This window comes from Podarcis melisellensis, assembly GCF_964234715.1.
Source record: "Podarcis melisellensis genome assembly, chromosome: 12".
NCBI lineage: Eukaryota > Metazoa > Chordata > Lepidosauria > Squamata > Lacertidae > Podarcis > Podarcis melisellensis.
The window spans coordinates 52,738,607-52,752,077 of NC_138544.1; the positions used below are offsets into that span (position 1 = coordinate 52,738,607).

The 13,471-nt window shown below is 45.7% G+C and overlaps 1 protein-coding gene across 1 annotated transcript in view; it reads left to right on the forward strand.

Annotated features, from left to right (window-relative positions):
- The window catches only part of GARS1 (glycyl-tRNA synthetase 1), a 28,509-nt gene extending 18,596 nt beyond the window's left edge, over positions 1–9,913 (forward strand). Inside the window, exons 10-17 of the mRNA XM_081882784.1 lie at positions 116–280; positions 404–511; positions 1,123–1,268; positions 2,979–3,064; positions 4,539–4,648; positions 5,651–5,744; positions 7,162–7,352; positions 9,615–9,913. Of these exons, the coding sequence (XP_081738910.1) occupies positions 116–280; positions 404–511; positions 1,123–1,268; positions 2,979–3,064; positions 4,539–4,648; positions 5,651–5,744; positions 7,162–7,352; positions 9,615–9,740 (1,026 nt within the window). The 3' untranslated portion in view covers positions 9,741–9,913. The remainder of the gene's footprint in view (positions 1–115; positions 281–403; positions 512–1,122; positions 1,269–2,978; positions 3,065–4,538; positions 4,649–5,650; positions 5,745–7,161; positions 7,353–9,614) is intronic.
- The last annotated feature ends 3,558 nt before the right edge of the window (positions 9,914–13,471 follow it).

The following is a 13,471-nucleotide window of genomic DNA, read 5'->3' on the forward strand; positions in this document are numbered from 1 at the left end:
CTCAAGATTCTCATCCAGCACCAGAATTCAAAAGCATCCATTCTTCAGTGCACATTTACTTAAGGAAGCAGTTTTTGGCTTTTGGAATCCCATCTCTCTCTCCCTCTCCTTTCAGGGTGTAATCAATAACTCGGTGCTCGGTTACTTCATTGGCCGCATCTACCTCTACCTTGTCAAAGTCGGCATCTCTCCAAACAAGCTGCGCTTCCGACAACACATGGAGAACGAAATGGCCCACTACGCCTGTGACTGCTGGGATGCAGAGTCCAAAACATCCTACGTAAGTGATTTGATAGCTGCAGAGGCTTCTGTATTAATCGAGGGGAAGCAGGGAGAGGAGAGAGTTTGGCTAACTCACGCGGCGGTGTGCTGAACAGAGGCAAACCCTTTTTTCTTCTTTCAGGGGTGGATTGAAATTGTTGGCTGTGCTGACCGCTCCTGCTACGACCTCTTATGCCACGCCAGAGCCACCAAAGTTCCTCTTGTAGCTGAAAAGCCTCTGAAGGAACCCATATCCTTTCAGAAATAAAACAGTTCAAACTGACGGGGAATTGGGCTGGAAGTATGTGCGGGTTCACCTAATGGGTTTCCGTTTGTGAGGCTGCTGGGAGTAAATTCAGAAAGCTCTCTTGAAGCCAGGGGGGCGTAAAAATCGATGATATTTTACATACACACACAACACACACAGATACGATTCTTTTTTTAAAAAACAGATTTTTTTAAAAAATTAAATCGCATTTTAAAATAAAATGCTTTTGCGGGAAACATCTTTCTAAAGATACAGTGGTACCTCGGGTTAAGTACTTAATTTGTTCCAGAGGTCCGTCCTTAACCTGAAACTGTTCTTAACCTGAAGCAGCACTTTAGCTGATGGGGCCTCCTGCTGCTGCCGTGCTGCCGGAGCCCGATTTCTGTTCTCATCCTGAAGCAAAGTTCTTAACCTAAAGCACTATTTCTGGGTTAGCGGAGTCTGTAACCTGAAGCGTATGTAACCTGAGGTACCACTGTAGTTTTCTATTACATTACATTAGAGTCCAAAGCCTGTTCATCTGGAAATAAGGATTTGTTTTAAGTTTTTCATGTTCCTCCTGTTCCCTTGGGATTCCTTAACGCAACCTGCACAAAACAGCCAACGTCGTTCAGTTCGAAGCAAATAAGGGAGCCATTGGCAAGGCTTACAAGAAGGACGCCAAACTGGTGCTGGAATACCTTTCCATCTGCGATGAGTGCTACATCAATGAGATGGAGAAACTGTTGAATGAAAAAGGGTAAGTGTTTGAGCCTGAGGGAGGTGAATCAGGCACTTTTCACCCACCAGCTTGTGCTGCGATGCTCAGATTGGAGCACAAATAACTTGCGACTGAATTGTCACCCAGAGAGTGCTTTGGTTCCGGGGCTTTGCTTTCTGATCTCAGGCTATCTCGGGTTTTGTTGACGATGCGGCTAGCAAACTGTCATTTGTGTCAACTCTGTAGCATGTCTGCAGAAATCTATTTTTCGTAGATGAAATTTGCTCTTGGATCACAAGAACCAGTAGTACATATATCCTCTTCCAGCACACCCAAGAGCTTTGGCAAGGGTGAAAGAGCATGTGAAAGATCTGAAAAAGCCTGAGCAATTTTTACTTAAAAATTTGGATTAGAAGATGTAAGGAGACTGAATCGGCCACCAATCAGCAAAGGCTCCCAGTTGACCCTCCTTTTTCTTCATTAAAAAAATATCACAAAATCCACAGAAGTATGCTCATTTGCCAAGGGGTCAGCAAACTTTTTCAGCAGGGGGCTGGTCCACTGCCCCTCAGACCTTGTGGGGGGCTGGACTATATTTTGAAAAAAATAAAAATGATTCAAGAGCACCACGAGCCCTGGTGGCTGCTTACCTGTGTCCTGCGAGTGACAGGGGCTGACGGTGGTGGTGGAGGGATGATGAGCAACACGTGAAAGGGCTCTGGAGAGGGGCTGCTTAAAATGGTGGCTTCTCGATCGCTGCTGCTGCTTGCTTCAACAAAGCCCAGCCTCCTTCCTCCTCTAGGCAGGGCAGGGAGAAGCTGGAAGGGAGGAGGCTTCTGCTGCCGTGTGAGGGAGAGGGAAAGAACGCGTGTCCTGGTGATCCACGCGGTGATTCCTGGACCATCCACGGGCCGGATCCAGAAGGCAATTGGGTCTGATCCGGTCTGCGGTCCTTAGTTTGCCTACCCATGGCCTACATCCGCATTAGAGCAACACCTTTATTAGGCTAATCAGTATGTTGCAAAATTGATTTGACTGGGTCTTTCCCACTCTATATTCTCCATCTGCAATACTTTCCTCCAATTCCCATAATCCCCTTCATTTCATGGATTGCGTTTCCCTACTAGTTCCTTTTAAAAAGAACAAAACGTAACAAATTTCTCCCCAAACACTCTCAGAACAAAAGGGAGAAATAATTTGATTTGGCCTTGGTTCTGTATTTTATGAGACGTTAATGATTTTATTGTACACCACTGTAATATTTTGAGTTGGAGGTTTATAGTAATTCCTATAGATAAATACGTAACCACCATTTTTGTTAGCATTTGCTATATTTACTTAATTTCTATAATCCCTGATCTCAAGATGCAGTACTCTAAACTTCCTGAGCATAGTGATCGTAGAGGTTAGGGGTTGGCAACCAAGCGCCAAGCCTATGGAGATGATGATGGACTGTCTAAATCCATTGAATGAAGATTGCAGAAAAGGATTACCTGCTCTTCCTCAGCTGTTTATTTTCAGGAAGTATAAACCTAGTTAGGATGTTGTTGGGGATCCTTGAGCTGACCTGGTTGTTCATTCATAACTATTTTTTGAAATACCTTTGATGACCTTCAACTTCTCCTGGCATCTGCTGGACCTGCTTTTTGGACTGGAAGGTCACTGCTGCTGCTGTTTTCCTTTAACTCCACAGCGTCCTCTGGAAGGAAAAGAGCCTGGTATTGATTCTGAGTCACCTTTTCTTTTCAGGGAATTTACTTTTGAAACGGAAGGGAAAACTTTTCAACTAACAAAGGACATGGTCGGCGTGAAGAGGTTCCAGAAAACCTTACATGGTAGGTTTCCCTGTGATGTTAGTTTCTGTTTGCCACTGTGCAGTGCTTTGGAGTCACAAGACTCTGTTTACATTCCAGAGACATTCCAGGCTGTTGGAAGTCTCATGGGAGACGGGAGATGGATGTGTCATTACTGGTTTCATGTTCCTTTGTTTTTTTCAGTTGCTTTCACAGAGAGAGGATGTATTTTTCTGTCTGCGTAGCTTAGAAAATAAAGCATAGCGCTGTAGCCATAAATCTCATCACTTCCACGTGCTGCTTTGATTCTCTGCTGAATGGGAATGTGCCCGGAGCCTCATCAAAGGCTCAGGTCGTTAATCACGTCAGAGGGTGATTCCAGAACATGAGCTTTATCAACTCGGTTGAACGCAGATTCCAACATGTACCTGCTGCTATAAAATAGTAAAGATCACAGCCAGAAGACTGTCCCCTGCCCCAAATCAGTGGGAGACTTCCTTCCCATTCACTGTATCACATCTAATTGCAGCCTTATGCAGTGTTTCTTCTGCAGCTATAGTTGGACTACAACTCCCATCTTCCCTAGCTACCCAGGACCCCAGCAGTCAGGGATAATGGGAGTTGTAGTCCATCAACAGCAGGGGACCCAAGTTTGAGAAACGCTGGAACGGCTGTTTTTCATCGGCAGCGTGACAAGCACTGAAATGGCTTCCTTTTGATCAGGGGGCACAAACCACCATTATAAATGTGATCAGACGCCATTCACTTGGTTTGACTGGGATGCGCAGTTCCCATGGCAGTGCCTTACCTCTGCTGGGGCCACTGGCGTTGATATAATTCAGGCTTCCTCAACCTCTGCCCTTCAGATGTTTTGAGACTACAGTTCCCATCATCCCTGGCCACTGGTCCTGCTAGCAAGGGATCATGGGAGTTGTAGGCCAAAAACATTTGGAGGGCCAAGGTTGAGGAAGCCTGATCTACTGAATTTTTCGCCCTATAGGACACACCGGCTCATAGGGCGCACCTAGTTTTTTTTGGGGGGGGGGAAATAAAGAAAAAAAATATTATCCCCCCCCCCCCAGGTGTGGGGCTGGCGTGGGGGAAGCCCGAGCTTCCCCAGCCCCCAGAACAGGCTGCTATCCACAAGCCTTGGGAGCCCGGCGGGAAGTCACGCCGGGCTCCCAAGGCTTGCGGATAGCTTCCTGAAGCCTGGAGAGCGAGAGGGGTCAGTGCGCACTGACCCCTCTCGCTCTCCAGGCTTAAGCGAAAGCCTGCATTCGCCCCATAGGGCACATTTCCCCTTCATCTTTGGAGAGGAAAAAGTGCATCCTATAGGGCAAAAAATACGGTAATTACTCCATACGGTGAAATTGAGAGAGTAATGTTTGTGCGCGTTACAGTGGCAACCTTGGAGCCCTGTCACTGTTGGACAGAATTGTTATGAACGCAAAAAGCTTCCATGGCTTCCAACCTGAGTTGGAAAAACATACCCTTTTTTTGCCTATCTGTTTTCTAGTGGAAGAGATTGTCCCCAATGTGATTGAGCCTTCGTTTGGTATCGGAAGAATCATGTACACGATATTTGAGCACACGTTCCGCATCCGGGAGGGAGATGAGCAACGGACGGTAGGATTTCCCATCTGTGACTTTGGTCTGGTTTCAGAGTTGATGCATGTCGATGGCTTCCTATGGGAGGCTCTGCGGATTTTGTAGCCCCAGCATTGTAGGCTGGATTTGGGCATTGCAGACTTGGCTTAGAGCCTACTCAGCCCCCAGCGGCCTTGAGTCATAGCTCTTTCTCTCCGCTCCCTTTCTCCCGTCTGTAAAATGGGAATAAAATTAACCTCACAGACAAGCAGCAATTGTGTTAGGCTACCTGACACAATTATGACTTCCTGCACACAATTCATTTCCAGGTATGCACATAACTGCCTGATCAGTTTGTTTGGGGCACATGAAACACTTGCACCCCAACTCCACACTCCACATGTCATGATAAGCATTTTCCTACTCAGAATATTTCTTTGTTGGAAATCTGAAATGTATGAAATAGCTCTCTAACTCCGGAGTCTTGTAAAAAAAGTTAGGCTTCCAGCCTTATTTTTGAAGTAGAAAACAAATAATTTGTTGTCTGTTAAATGGTCATATGTTTCTATGCACATATCCAATATTTGTATATATGGAAGGAACAATTTGGTCACCTGGAGAAGCTTGTATGAACACAAACATAGGTTCTAGCTTTCTGTATTTAATTCCCCCCAATCCTCAGTACCTTCCATTCTGCCTATTCTTCTGTGCCCTTTGCCCCACTTAAGATTGAGGTTCAGCTTTTCTTTTCCCATTAATTTGCGTGGGTGAAGGAATCTGGACTTGGCAAAAAAGAAAGAAAAGCATCTGCAGCGGAAGGTCCAAATTGCAAGATCAAAATGAATGTTCTTTTCACTACTTAATCAGAGCACAAAATCAGAGTCTTCTAGTCACATAGCATACGTAGAGCAGAATTGATTGGGGCGGGGGAACCTTCCAGTTTACCCCTAATTCCCATCAAATTCAGATGAATACTCTTCCACTCTGGATCTGTCGGTTTCCCCTGCCTGATCACCTGTTTTGCTTTTCTCTCTCCACCAGTACTTCAGTTTCCCTGCTGTGGTGGCGCCGTTCAAGTGCTCTGTCCTTCCCCTGAGCCAAAACCAGGAATTCATTCCGTTTGTGAAGGAACTATGTGAGTAGCTTCCTGGCTTCCCTGTGTTAACAAAGCTGTGATTGCATCAATGAATTGAGGGTGTTCAGTAGGAAAGGGGATTGACCAGGTTTTTTTACACGATTTGTTTCACTGATGCGACTTCATTGTGCTTGAGCAGAGGTGGGGAACCTCAGGGGCAGGGTCTGAATGCAACCCTTTGGGACTCTTTTATATGTCTCTCAGGACTCTTCATCCCAGACCTTGCCCCTCACTGGCCTTGCCTTGCCCTGTCCTGGAGTGCTTTCAGCTGACCAGCATGAACTGTGATCATGCCTCTTGCTTGCTGGATGGAGAGAGGTGTGGATGCAGAAACCAGTGGCACAAGTGTGGAATGTAGCCTGCAGTTGCACCTGTTGCTCTACTTGCTTTTGCCCCTGGCTACATCCATCTGCAGGGACGCGGGTGGCGCTGTGGGTTAAACCACAGAGCCTAGGGCTTGCCGATCAGAAGGTCGGCGGTTCGAATCCCTGTGACAGGGTGAGCTCCCGTTGCTCGGTCCCTGCTCCTGCCAACCTAGCAGTTCGAAAGCATGTCAAAGTGCAAGTAGATAAATAGGTACCACTCCGGCAGGAAGGTAAACGGCGTTTCTGTGCGCTGCTCTGGTTCACCAGAAGCAGCTTAGTCATGCTGGCCACATGACCGGGAAGCCATACGCCGGCTCCCTCGGCCAATAAAGCGAGATGAGCGCTGCAACCCCAGAGTCGGTCACAACTGGACCTAATGGTCAGGGGTCCCTTTACCTTTTACCTTTACCGTACATCCATCTGCTGGCATGTGGCCCTCAGGAGGTTAACTCAGAGGGAATGTGGCCCTCGGGGTGGAAAGGGTTCCCTACGCCTGTGGTTGAGCATTCCCCGACAGGAAAAAAAACCACAACTGGCCATGGAAACTGGTTCATATTTAGGATATACGCTTCCCTTTTGGCTTCAGGTGCCCTTTGCTCAGTTATTAGAGCACAAGACTCCTAATTTCAGGGGTTGTGGGTTTGAGTCCCACATTGGGCAAACGATTCCTGCATTGCAGGACTAGATTAGCCCCATTGGCGAAAGTGCTCCTTAGGTTACAACCTGTTTTGGTTTACAAACGGACCTCTGGAACGGGTTATGGTTGTAAACCAAGGTACCACTGTATTCTAGTTCATGGCAACAACACTGAATTTAGTTTCCAGTTACAGCTGTCTCTCTCTGTGGTTTAAATTAGACATTCCACCCAATTATCAAGGGCTGTGCAAATATCCAACCCTTTAAATAAAACAAACTTGGGCTGGACTTTGATCCGCTGAGGTTTCCAGTCATCCTTCTGTGGGGGACTCCCATTTCTTCTCTTCTCCCATTTAAATTCTCTATAAAGCTAGCCGACTCAATAAAACAGTACACACCTTTGTTTCCTCTTGCAGCCGAAGCCCTCACAAGAAACGGGGTCTCCCACAAGGTGGACGACTCCTCCGGATCCATCGGCCGGCGCTACGCCAGGACGGATGAGATCGGCGTGGCTTTTGGGATCACGATTGACTTTGACACGGTCAACCGGTCGCCGCACACGGCCACCTTGCGAGACCGCGACTCCATGCGCCAGATACGAGCTGAGGTAGGCTGTGCCCTTTGCGCTGGGGCGGGGGACAAGTTGGAGGTTTGAGGCAAGCAACCGGAAGAGAAAGGTGTGGAAAGTCCTGCTTGCTTTGAACTGTGGCCTGATTGGGGCCAGAATCGGTGTGGGCGCAGGTAGAAGCAGAAGGAGCTAAAAACACGCCATGTTGAATGAATAGAATGAGACGAGTCCCCTCTTACAACCAGTGGTGGTTGGGAAACAGTATAATGCAGCTGTCCTGTGTTCTCATCCTAAGTCAGGTCATTAGTCCATCTAGTCCAGTATTGCTTACACTGGCTGGCAGCAGCTCTCTAGGGTTTCTGGCTGCGTCCATTTCTGGGCCAGCCTGAAAATGCTGGAGTCCTTCTGCGTGCACAGTGTCTGGAGGTGGTTAGAGGATGGATGGCAGATTGAGGTTGAATCCTGACAAGACAGAAGTATTGTCTTTGGGGGAACGGGGCGGGCTGGTGTGAGGGACTCCCTGGTCCTGAATGGGGTAACTGCCTCTGAAAGACCAGGTGCTCAGCCTGGGAGTCATTCTGGACTCACAGCTGTCCATGGAGGCGCATTGTGTGTCCAAGGGAGCTGTCTACCAGCTCCATCTGGTACACAGACTGTGAGACCCTACCTGTCCGCGGACTGTCTCGCCAGAGTGGTGCATGCTCTGGTTATCTCCTGGTTGGACTACTGCAATGTGTTCTATGTGGGGCTACTTTGAAGGTGACTCAGAAACTGCAACTAATCCAGAATGCGGCAGCTAGACTGGTGACTGGGAGCGGCCGCTGAGACCACATAATACCGGTCCTGAAATACCTACATTGTCTCCCAGTACGTTTCCGAGCACAATTCAAAGTGTTGGTGCTGACCTTTAAAGCCCTAAATGACCTCGGCCCAGTATACCTGGAGTGTCTCCACTCCCATTGTTCAGCCCTGACACTGAGGTCCCGCTCCGAGGGCCTTCTGGCAGTTCCCTTTGTGAGAAGTGAAGTTGTAGAGAACCAGGCAGAGGGCATTCTCAGTAGTGGCGCCCACCCTGTGGAACGCCCTCCCATCAGATGTTAAGGAAGTAAACAGCTATCTGACTTTTAGAAGACATCTGAAAGCAGCCCTGTTTAGGGTAGTTTTTAATGTTTGATGTTTTATTGTGTTTATTCTGTAGAGAACTGTCCAGAGTGGCTGGGGAAACCCAGCCAGATGGGCAGGGTATTCTTCTTATTATTAATAATAATACCTCTGAACCATGACCCTTCTGTGTTCATGGGAGAGCAAACACCAGCTGCAACATGCCTGTAACTTGAGCCTCAACAGATACAGTGGTACCCCGCAAGACGAACGCCTCGGAAGACGAAAAACTCGCTAGACGAAGGAGTTTTTCATTTTCTTAGCCGCTTCGCAAGACGCATTTCCCTATGGGCTTGCTTCGCAAAACGAAGTTTGCCCCGCAAGCTCCGGGGATAGCGGGGAAGCGCAGCGCGTCTTCCCCGCTGTCTCCGGACCTCTTTTGAAGCAAGGGGCGGCGGGGAGAAGATCGCTTCTCCCCGTTGCCAGCCCCGCAATCTCCGGGGACAGAGGGGAAGGCGCGCGCGATCTTCTCCCCTCCGCCCCTTGCTTCAAAAGAGGGGACAGAGGGGAAGGTGCGCGGCGCTTCCCCTCTGTCCCCGGACGGTCTCCATAAGAACGCATTGATTGATTTTCAATGCATTCCTATGGGAAACCGTGCTTCGCAAGAAGAAAAAACTTGCGGAACGAATTAATTTCGTCTTGCGAGGCACCACTGTACCTTTATTTCAAGGGTAAGGATAGGATTTTCCTGGGCTCCTTATTATAATCCAGAAATATCCTGAGAAAAAGGAAGCAGTGCCCGCGCAGTGAGGCTGATGGGAGTTGTGACCAGTGAAGCAGAGAATGCACACAAGAATCTTAACTTGTGGTCTGGCGTGTGTTTATCCTGTCCAATGAGCCTTTGAAGGCGTAGCTCAGTCGGTAGAGCACAAGACTCTTAATCTCAGGGTGGTGTGTTAAAGCCCCACATTGGGCAAAAGATTCCTGCATTGCAGGGCGCTGGACTAGATGACCCCTGTGGTTCCTTCGAACTCTACAGTTCTAAGAAGGAGCCCACCCATTGCTGGGTACAACTGGCTGCCTACATTCTGCAACGGTTCAGTCTCAAGGGGACTAAGCCCCATAGTTCTTCTGAGAAAGTTGATTAGCTCTGTGTTGATCCTGGAGTCTGAAAGTGCCCTTTCTTCTTCCTGCTTCCAGATCTCTGAGCTTCCCACCATAGTTCGGGACCTTGCAAATGGCAACATAACCTGGGCTGATGTGGAGGCCAAGTATCCACTCTTCGAGGGACAAGAGACTGGCAAAAAGGAGACAATAGAGGAATGAAACGAACTCCCCGGAAACTTAACAAGAAGTCGACTTTTTACTGTTCATGTTAATATGAAATTTATCATGTGTATTATTCAAAACAGGGACTGTCTGGTTATCTCCCCCTTCACTTCCAATTGCTGCCTAATTTTAACTCCCCGCTCCAATAAACACAGTTAAAAGACTAAAAACACTGCCGCATTAAGCTTGCTCTCTCTTTCTCCTTTCTCCTTGGTGCTGTCACCATCAGATATTCAGTGGCCTGGTTTGCAGATAATATTAAACCATGGTTTATATTACTTTATGGTTCATATTAAACCATGGCTTACCATGATGAATGAGCCCTGGTTAGCAGCTCAGCTATGGTTTGTTTACTGCCAGCAATCCATGGTCTAAAGCTGTGGTTACTAGCTCGCAAAACCTTGGTTTGTTGTAACAAAGGTACAACATGATGTGGTTTATTTGGTCACTCCACCCCAGAAGCTGACCAAGCTACAAAGGCAGAAGGTAAGAGCAGATGGGGGGAAAACCCAAGCTTTGGAGAAGCCATACTTTGTTCATCTGTGGGCGAATTCCATGGTTAACTCGTGACTTGCTAAACCAACCATAGCCATGGAAAAAACCCAGTGGCATAGTGCTAATTTTTAACCAGGCGAGTCTAGTTTTGGACTGTTTTCTCTGAACTATAAAGAAATGCTGTGTGCTCCTTTGCTCAACCATCCCTTTACCCAGTCTTATGTAAACATCCATTTAATTATTTTACAGATAGGATACCCCCCAAAAAGCTCATCTCATTACCTCACAGGGTCACTGGTTGAACTGATGTGTAAATCTAGGGTTTGTTGTGTTTATGCTGTGTACTGGGATCAGTGCATTTATCCTGTCCCAAACTCTTTAACACACTTTCTGAAGCTGGTATCATGGTTACTGTGGATTTTATTCATAGTTTCTGAATTTTCTGTCTCCTTTCCTTTCTAAACTCATCACACCCTCCACACTGATTCTTTCTGCTCTGGAAGTCCAAACGACTATTTCAGATGTGCAGGTGTAGCAGATAATAGAGGGCTATATTCTTCAGTTTCCAGTGGTTTGCTGAAACTGGAATGGATCTTAATACATATGGACTTAAATTGAGTTTGCAGCGTGTCAAACTTTGTAAAAAAAACTGTTTCAATGCAAATATCCTTCAAATTCAAACTCACACTAGAGCTTTGATAGGTCTTGAGTTTGCACCTCGAGATTTTGAGATGGGTTTCAAGCAGGTAAATGCCATAATTTGGGGGAGATTTTCCTTCCCTCTTGGGAGTGACACCAGTTACAGATTAAAACATGGGTCTCAACCCACCTTCAAGGGGATTGACTAGATGGCACAAACCTCCTCGAACCTTCCAATAGCTTAGTCCTTATTCTTGGTGATTTCACACTCAGGTTTGTTCTTGTCCTAGTCCAGGGGTCAGCAAACAAGTGGCTCAAAAAAATAAAACCGATAAAATGATTGAAAAGAAAAGTATCAGTGAGAAAAATTAACAATCTAAGACTTTCAGAAAGTTTGAATAACAATGGACTGAAAGCAGATAAAAACTTCCGTTCTTTCTAAATATCTGGGTAGGCTGGTCTAAACAAAAATGTTTTAGGTGCCGAAAAAAGTACAGTGGTACCTCTGGTTAAGTACTTAATTCGTTCCGGAGGTCCGTTCTTAACCTGAAACTGTTCTTAACCTGAAGCACCACTTTAGCTAATGGGGCCGCCGCGCCACTGCTGCACGATTTCTGTTCTCATCCTGAAGCAAAGTTCTTAACCCGAGGTACTATTTCTGGGTTAGCGGAGTCTGTAACCTGAAGCATATGTAACCTGAAGCGTATGTAACCCGAGGTACCACTGTACAGCGAAGATGCCTGCCTGGTAGCAATAGGCAGGGTGTTCCCAAATGTAAGTGCTGACACAAACTCCGAAAGAGGAATTTGCCAAAAACTCAACCTTATCAGCCTCTTAGTTCTGCAAAATCGTGAAACTGAGCCTTTCACTTACTTGCCAACATCAATTATATGCCAACTTCCTGTTGCCCATTTGCTTCTGGGGGGAATTCAATGCTCCTCTGCTCTCTGGTAACATTGCAATACAATTTCCACTGATGAACTGTTTTTCTGAGAAGTGGATTTCAAGTATGTGCACAAACACAAAAATTAAAGACAGCCGACCAAACAAACAACAGTTGCATAAAGTGAAGCAGCGCCCAGCATTTATGAAGGAAAATCTCTATTTGTTTAGCATGCATAATTATTTTTTTAAGAAGCAGCACACTCTGAAAAAACAAGGCTAAGCTAATAAACACTATCAGTAATAACTAGTAATATAAACTACTTGATTTTAAAAGATGCCCCTGGATTATTATTTTTAAAAGACTCAAAATGTTCAATTGACAAAGCAAGCAAATTAATTGTCTTAAAAATTTCCGTCCTATTTGACAAAGGATGCCTGAAGTTGAGAAGTGTATTAAATCTATATTTCCAGCAGAGGGAGCTGCAGACCTAAATGTATAACACTAAGCAACAAAAGAAAGATTACAGGAGTCCTGAATTTTGAATTTGAGAACATATACCCGAAGGCTGGACTTCCTATGGGGATTAAATCCTTAGCTCTTGGGTCCTTTCCTTTCTCTGCACAAGCCGGTCAGGGCTCAATATTAAACATGAGCCAGTAACAAATATGTAAGTCTCTGAGCAGAGATGGCACATGCTGACAAGGTCTCACTCCTGTCAGGAACCATGCTGCGTCATTTTGCACTAGATGCAGTTTCCAGGAAGCCAGTTTCCAGAAAGAGTATATTGCATTAACCCTGTCTTGAAACCACCAATGCCCGAACGACTGTAGTCAAGCTATCTCCGGCGAGCAGTCAAAAGATAGACTGGGAGATGCTCTGGAAAATAGACCTGAAATTTACGGCATGTTCTTTACTGAAAGAAAACTATATGAAAATGATGCACCCCAGTTAAATGAGCAAACATGTGTAGAACATGTACAAATATAGGCTGGAAATGCAAAGAAAAATAAGGTACCTTTTATCGTATGTGGTGGACCTGTAAAGGAATTAAAAAATTCTGGGAAATGATATACAATGAAATGTAAAAATTTTTTAAAATAACTTTTGCTAAAAAAAAACCCACAAGCTTTTTTTTATTAGGAATTGTAGGTATCGAGATCCCAAAGGCCCATAAAAAAACTGTTTATGTTCGTGACAACAGCTGCACAGACGCTACTAACCCAGAGAGGGAACCAGGACTAGAGAAGAATGGCAAACCAAGTTGATGGACTATGCTGAAATTAACTGGGAAACCAAGAAGACAAGAACTTTAAAAATGAATGGGGAAAGTTTATAATTTATATACAAGATCATTGCAAGCAGGTTAAAACATTGGCAGGATTTTAAACACACTTGTAATGTAACGGAATGTACGGATATTTTAGAAAGATTAAAAATGGGAGAAGTATTGATATGCAGTGGAAAACAATATCAATAGGATCCACGGAAGCGATGGGGGGAAGTAAGGAGATTCAGAGTTAACTCGATATTTGAATTTGGAATTGTTTTTGTTATATAGATTTTAGTTTCTTGGTCTCCATGATCACTGCAGATGGTGACAGCAGTCACGAAATGAAAAGACGCCTGCTTCTTGGCAGAAAAGCATGACAAACCTAGACAGCATCTTTAAAAGTAGAGTCATCACCTTGCCGACAAAGGTCTGTATAAT